Consider the following 7,412-nt stretch of genomic DNA (forward strand, 5'->3'; position numbering starts at 1 on the left):
TGCAGCTGTGCCTGTTTGAATGCAGAACAGCTGCTGATGACCTTCGTGTGTCAGCAACTCACACTTCAGCCTGAACGTAGAAGTTACAGCCAAGATCAACGTCAGTCTTCAGCTGCTGAGAGCCCGCCTCCTGCAGGAACACAAAGAAGAGTGTGACTTTCATTCACTCGTGGAACAGGCGGCCCAAGCTCAGAGGAAAAAAGTACTCATCTCAGCATCTACAGGCCTCAGTTAGCATGTTAGAGGTTAAAGTTCATGACATGACAGTTAGAAAAGAGACTGAATGAGTTTGGCTTGTTTGGACGGGTTTCCGCAGAAAAATATATCAGTGAATATGTAAGGAGCTTGGAAAGAAAAGCGACTGAAGACGTTTCATCTGGAAAGCTTCTTCAGTTCTAAGACCAAATAGTGGAGAGTTAAAATATTCTATCGCATGATAGCAAGGTGTGTGATGAGCACGGACGGATCAATATCGGTCACGACCTTGACAACTCCACTAGGACTTAAATACCTGGGACTCCACTGTTTGGTTTTAGAACTGAAGAAGCTTCTTGGATGAAACGTCTTCAAGAAACTTAAAGAAGTTGAGTCGCTTTTCTTTCCAAGCTCCTTAGATTGCCATGACCCGATGACTGAAAACCTACACAGACATAATGATTATGAAAATTATTTTAAAAATATCTGAAAACTAAAATTAAAACTTCTATCCTCTAAATAAAATAAAAACAAATAAAAAATTATCTTTTGAAATATCTGAAAAGTGGAGGTAAAATGTCTGAATGTTTTTTTTCCAGCTGTAGTTTCAGGCTCTTTGATCCAGACGATGGAGGTTTGGGTTCACAGCCTAATGAGCCACACGTATTGATCTGCTGGATAAACAGCTGCAGTGAGGCTCAGCTGTATTGATGGAGGTGCGATAAGCTCCTCCACCTTTCCTCACAGAAGAGTGTGCTGAATTACAGAAACAGCTCACACAGAGAAGCTACAGAGAGAGATGTCTGTATCAGCAGAGTTTAGTCTGCAGCTCATTAACCAGCAGACTGAAGCGTTTAACATTAACAGAGAATGACAGCCAGCACAAACACTTGGGAATCACTACAACGATCTCCAGTTTAATGTGGAAATCTCTTCTTTTCTAAACTGAAAAACCTACAGGCCTTCAAAATAACACAATACATTTTGTGTGCGTTTACCTGCAGACTCTGTATGGTGTTCTTCAGCTGCAGGTACTGAGAGATCTTCTCATAAACCTGATCCCTCTGCTCCACCACCTTCCTGCCAAACGACAGCCGTCACTTGATTTACAGAGAACATTAACGCCTTCAGATGGACCAAAATAATTCAAACAGCCTAAACACGCCAAGAAAATCTGATTCAAAGCACCAAACAGCATTTCAGACACCTGAGCTCTTTAGTCTGTGTCACCAAACAGTCAGATGCCAACCTGAAGAACCACATAAATACCTGTAAGATTAGATCTACCCTTCTTATCCATCACACATGTGTACTTACAACAGATTCAAGCTCATTATTGTATCCCTTCTATATAACTGAGCTCCTTCTTACGCGTAGTTTTTAGATTTTTGCACCATTTTGTTCTGTAACTGTACAAAGTAATTTCTGTATTTCTTTTCTTACACCCTAATAAAATTCTCAGTGTTCACATTAAACACAACCAGTCAGGTCTGTGCATGTACAAGTAACCCATGTGAACCAAAGGCTAAGGCCTTAGATTCCTCTAAATACTTTTCCAAGTCTTGAATCTGTATGATGTCATTGAGAAGAGATATCCCCAATATAGCCCACCCACATGTCAAAGGCAAAAAAAAATTATTTTAGTAATAATAAGTAGCTTTGCATGATTACTATGAATCATGCAAAGCTACTCTAGTGTCATAGTGTGCAAGAATAACAATATAAAGCTGTAAATTAACATAACTGGATGTGCTTCGCACTTTGTTAGCTCATGCTGAGCTCTGCTCTGCAGTACAGGCTGCAGAATGTGAAGCAGTATGGTATTTGAGATGTTTCCTCTTAGTGTGGTCAAAACGCTCCAGTTCTGTCTGGTTTGTTGACCCAGTTGTTGCAGTGCTGGCACAGCAGTGACATGTATGACAATCCCACTGTATTAAAAACACATTGCACGCAAAGGCTGTCTTGACAACGTCTACATGCCTAAATGCATTGATTTGCTGGCATATGAATCGCTGATGAGATATTTGGGTTGAGCAGGTATTCCTAATAAAGTGACCTGTGAGTGTAAGTTTATATTGAAGTAATAAAGGGGACAAAATGACCCTAGTATACTTCAGATATGTCAAGTAATTAAGGCACAGAGGGGGACCAAAAATGACACCAGCCCTATTATACAATCAGCAGCTGTGAGACTTGACATTTATTAGGCTGTTAATTAAGCTTTAAATTACTTTAATTTGTAGTCACTCCTCATTGACCTTCATATCGCCTCTACTACCTGCTCAAAGTCTGCCAGGATAAAAATCTGAGTTCATATCTACATCTATCTATCTACACAAGTATTTTGCACTACTTTAACTACAGATTACATTTCTTTTACTTTAGTTTTTAAAGTTCTGTAACTGAATAAAGCTTTCTGTACGGACATAATAAACTGTGTTCAGATATCAGCGGTAGTGTCTTCTTACTGTAAGTCTCTCTTCAGGACTTCATTGATGAAGGTTTCATACTGCAGCACCTTCTGGTCCACGTTAGGTCTAGCTGTGGCATTGTCGGGAGCAGACATTTCTTCACTGTCTTCTCTTTTAAAGAAGCTACAAACAACAGAAAAAACATCCGGTTGAGCTGCAGATAAAGTCCAGCTGCCAACTACCCGATTTCTCTGTCGTAAACGTTAATGTTTCTGGACACCAAACTCTCCGGCTAGCATGCTTAACACAGGACGTAAACACGCCACTCTACACCGGATGGGAAGAAACTGTGAACAAGTACTTCCGGGTTTCCAAAGAAACCCAAAGAATAGATTTTGTGAGAACAGAAAAGACAAAACGACAGCAAACGCTTGTCAACTAATGATAGCATAAATTCGGAATTTCAAAAAAAGCCTTACTTTATTTTTTTTAATATACTTTAATATACTAGAATAGAAAGCCTTTTTCGTTATGTACAATACCAGTACGGAGTGAATAATTTTTATTCTTTATCGTGCTGCTGTAAAAAAGAATTTCCCAATTGGATTAAAAAAAGTCTGTCTGTCGGTCAGGGAAATTAGAAGGATTTGCCTGAGCAGATTTTAAATTTTAGACACATCAAGTACATCTCTATACAGTTCAAAAGACATGCTTTATAAACTAGGGTGAAAAACAAAATTGCTTTTTAATCATTAATCGAATGAAATGTTCACGTCAAATTGTTTAGTTTGTACGTTAAAAAAATGAAACAGCGAACAAGAACAACAAAAAGGAATCAAAAATAAAATAAAATAAAACATTGTTTCTGTCTAATGCTTTCTACCTGCTCTGGCTCTATGGTGGTCCTGTCTCATGACGTCACTGTAAACAAACATGGCAGACCACGGGCGGATCTGTAGCTAGCTACTGTAACACGAAACAATTATTAAAACGTCCTAAATGAAAATGCGTATTAAAAAATTACATATCGTCGTTTTTGTAGTTTCTTTCTTAACAAGCGTGCGTGTCAATCCGGGAGCAGAAGTTAAACAGTAACAAGTTTTAAAATTTTAGCTGGGTAATCGGAGTTAAGACGTTGCCAAGGCAACGTTAGCCAACAGCTAGCTGTCTCAGGATTTATTTTCTGAGAGACTTTTCTTTACAGCTGTTTGTTGTTGCATATGTAATACAAGCCGAATGTAAGTTAACGGTTTCAACTTTTACTGGGCTTAAGATAATAGTTTAATAACTATATCTTATTGAGAAAACGTGCGCAGCATCGTGAACAGCTTAATTTATGAGTGAAGTTCGAGGTTGGCGTTCCTCTCTCTGGTTTTCTGCTCCAAGGAGCTAATGTTTACACATATTTGGGGGGTTTGACTTCAAACCACTCTTTGAATTAAAAAAAAAAAAATCAGTGAGAGTTGTGACCAGATTAAATCAAGATTAACTGAAGATGTTTTACACGCTCATGAAAACATGGAGCAGTACAATATTCTGGGTCGGACAGGAGAAGGAGCTCATGGCATAGTCTTCAAGGCCAAACATATTGAGGTGACGGACTGGTGCTTTTATGTCTGCATCTTACCTCATTTCTTTCCCCCCCTTTTCTTTGTGTAATCCGATCAGCATTAAATTTGGAGTCTAACCTCAGCGGTTTAGAAATGTGACATGGAAATGCTCTTGTGTGTTAGACAGGGGAGACGGTGGCTCTGAAGAAAGTGGCTCTGAGGAGGCTGGAAGACGGCATTCCGAACCAGGCTCTGAGGGAGATTAAAGCACTGCAGGAGATCAAGGACAACGAGCATGTGAGTGAATGTGCAGAGAGTTTTTACAGATAAGAGTCATTTTAATCTTAAAATTTGATTAGTGTTTAGCGGTGCGGTGGGTAGCACTGCTGCCTCACAGCAAAAAGGTCCTGAGTATGAGTCCCTTCTGTGTGGAGGTTGCGTGTTCTCCCTGGGTTCTCTCCGGGTACACTGGCTTCCTCCCACAGTCCAGAAACATGCAGTTAGTGGGGTTAGGTTAATTGGTAATTCTAAATTGCCCATAGGTGTGAATGTGAGTACAAATAGTTGTCTGCCTCTATGTGTTAGCCCTGCAACAGACTGTCCAGGGTGTACCTATGGTAGCTGGGATACACTCCAGCTCCCCTGGTGGCTGGGGGGATATCACAAACAAGATATAACAGAAACCAAAAATTCGTACATGGAAAACATAGACAATCAAAGCAGAGCAGCAAGAACAGAGCCGAGCATAACAGACATGTTAATAAAAAGGAGATTAGGCTATATGAGAAAATTATAAGAAGCTGCAGAGTGTCTGGAGTCTGAAGGGATGCAGGACTTCTTTCTGTGACTTCCTCCTCAGGTGGTGAAGCTGAAGGACGTCTTTCCTCACGGCACGGGCTTCGTCCTGGTGTTCGACTTCATGCTGTCTGACCTCTCTGAGGTCATCAGGAATTCCCAGCGCCCTCTGACCCCTGCGCAGGTCAAAAGTTACATGATGATGCTGCTGAAGGGCGTGGCTTTCCTGCATCACAACAATGTCATGCACCGGGTGAGCGCAGCTAACAGTTATTATCATTAATGAGTCATCTGACTGTTTTCTCAGTGAATCCTGCGTTTGTAACAAGCAACACTTAAACATACAAGGATATTTAAATACTGTTGGTTATTCATAATAAATGAAAAGCTGAAAATATGTGAAATATGTGGAGAGTTTGGGTTTCTTTTGCTTTAACAAAATAAATCAAACCATTATAAAGTGACGTTTGTGTGTTTGCAGGATCTGAAACCAGCAAACCTGCTCATCAGCTCCTCAGGCCACCTGAAGATTGCAGACTTTGGTCTGGCCCGGCTATTCAGCGAGCAGGGAGAGAGGCTGTACAGCCACCAGGTGGCCACCAGGTAAATATGACTTTATTTAGCAGCTAGCTTTAGCTAATCAAATAAAATACAGTATGACTTACCAAAAGAACTCAGTGAGGTACAAAACACGAAGAGCAAAATGCTCATTTAAATAGAAAAATGACAGTAAAATGAAAGATCTCGAGTGAAAATTTAAATGCAATATAATGAACCTAAAAGTAAGTACTTTTGTATATAAAATGCAGTAATGCAGTATCTAAAAGGCTGAATGTAATACAGAAAATGGCTCTATAAAGTAAAGTAGCACTAACACAGCATTAGCTTTAGTGCTGCTGGGAAAAATCCACGTGGTTACATGTAAAATGCAGTCAGACGATACTTTAAATATTCACTCAGACTTGCTTTAAAGCTCGACTGGTGAACAAATGTGTCACAGAACAGATTCACATATTCAGATTTGAGGTGCTCATTACGCCTGTGAATAATAATCATGTTAAAGTCGCCATGTCATGTGACTTGCTGGTTCCGTTCATTCTAAAATAATCACCACTTTCAACTGGACATCAGTACTTTATCAGTAATGTGCAGTAAATGTGCTCAGTTACATTTGACCACTGTGTGTGTTTAGATGGTACAGAGCCCCCGAGCTGCTGTACGGAGCCCGAAAGTACGACGAGGGAGTCGACCTGTGGTAAGTACAACCCTGAAAATGCTGCTAAAAGTAGCGCCCACACTATTATTTTTTTGCTGTTGTTCGACCATTACAGCTTACATTACATTATATAGATTTACATTACATAGATTTACATAGATTTACATTTAACCAGGCATTCGAGGCTAATTAGTGTGATTTTTCACCTGGCTCTGCATTTATATTATGTAATTATTTTATATCTGTAATTCATATTTTATATTGTGATTTTATCTGTATCATGGTTTTACTGGAAAGCACTTTGGTGTACTTTGGTCTTTAAATGTGCAATACAAATAAATTTGATTTGATTTGATTATCTACTGTGAATCCTCCGCTGTTTAGCTTTTACTCAATAAACCTGGATGCTTTTGTTTCTGTTGTGCATGCTTGTATTCTTTTCCTGTATCAGCGTATTTTATTATATATTATTCTTTAACATACTATGTAACATGGGACCATGTAACATAGAAAGAGTAAGCTTTAGCTTCAGTACACTCACTCTGTTAGTGTTCACAGTTCCTGCTCAGGTGTAAATGGGTCCAGTGATCAGAGATGAACAGCAGGGGGCAGCAGCAGTCTGAAGTCACAGCTTTCTGTTTAGTCCGTGTGTGAGTGCTTGTGTGTGTGTTTTAGGGCAGTCGGCTGTATTTTTGGGGAGCTGTTGAACTCGTCTCCTCTGTTTCCTGGAGAGAACGACATCGAGCAGCTCTGCTGTGTCCTCAGAGTGCTGGGAACCCCGACTCAGGACAGCTGGCCTGTAAGACACACACTGGTTTTTCCATCACTTCAGGGGACGTTACATTAATATACATTCATTCTCTTAGGGATCTTTTTGTATTAGGTTAAACTATTAAGCTTTATATCAAATTATCATCTCACACATTCTGCCTTTTATATAAAAGAGATATTCTGAAAATGTAAACACAATGAGGATGCCTAATTTCCACATGTATTCACTCAGTGGCAGTGTTTACTCTTTCATCTTTGCACATAGTGCATATAAATATCCGCCGATATCCACGTTCATTAAATTTAAATGTGCTAAAAAGACGAAATGTGTTATTTTTTAAAAATAATTTTTTTTAGTGCATAGTCTACATTATAATCATCATCAGTATATTATTATATGTGATAGGCCTGCAATCATCTGCCTGAAATATTGGTTGGTCTCCAGTTAGCTTTATTTAAAATGTTTAGTTTAAG

General features: G+C 39.3%; 2 protein-coding genes across 3 annotated transcripts in view; one reads left to right on the forward strand and one right to left on the reverse strand.

Moving 5' to 3' along the window:
• LOC121815125 (protein UXT-like) overlaps positions 1 to 4,347 on the reverse strand; it is a 9,997-nt gene extending 5,650 nt beyond the window's left edge. The window contains exons 1-4 of one of the 2 annotated variants that reach the window (XM_042224469.1): positions 4,234 to 4,347; positions 2,664 to 2,789; positions 1,194 to 1,275; positions 12 to 130 (exon numbers count right to left, since the gene is read on the reverse strand). In XM_042224469.1, the coding sequence (XP_042080403.1) occupies positions 59 to 130; positions 1,194 to 1,275; positions 2,664 to 2,789; positions 4,234 to 4,277 (324 nt within the window). In that variant the 5' untranslated portion in view covers positions 4,278 to 4,347 and the 3' untranslated portion in view covers positions 12 to 58. Of the gene's footprint in view, positions 1 to 11; positions 131 to 1,193; positions 1,276 to 2,663; positions 2,790 to 3,489; positions 3,957 to 4,233 lie in introns of those variants that run through there. The other variant, XM_042224470.1, reaches the window with a different exon arrangement.
• Positions 4,109 to 6,966, forward strand: cdk20 (cyclin-dependent kinase 20; the record flags this gene model as incomplete). Its single annotated transcript, XM_042224466.1, is given in 6 exon segments — positions 4,109 to 4,199; positions 4,340 to 4,453; positions 5,016 to 5,204; positions 5,433 to 5,554; positions 6,144 to 6,206; positions 6,843 to 6,966. Coding segments are annotated over 6 exon segments (687 nt in total), but the record flags the coding sequence as incomplete, so codon positions are not given.
• Positions 6,967 to 7,412: the final 446 nt, after the last annotated feature.

The sequence above is a fragment of the Haplochromis burtoni genome, unplaced genomic scaffold, assembly GCF_018398535.1.
Source record: "Haplochromis burtoni strain Fernald_Lab_line unplaced genomic scaffold, NCSU_Asbu1 Contig_138, whole genome shotgun sequence".
Lineage (NCBI taxonomy): Eukaryota > Metazoa > Chordata > Actinopteri > Cichliformes > Cichlidae > Haplochromis > Haplochromis burtoni.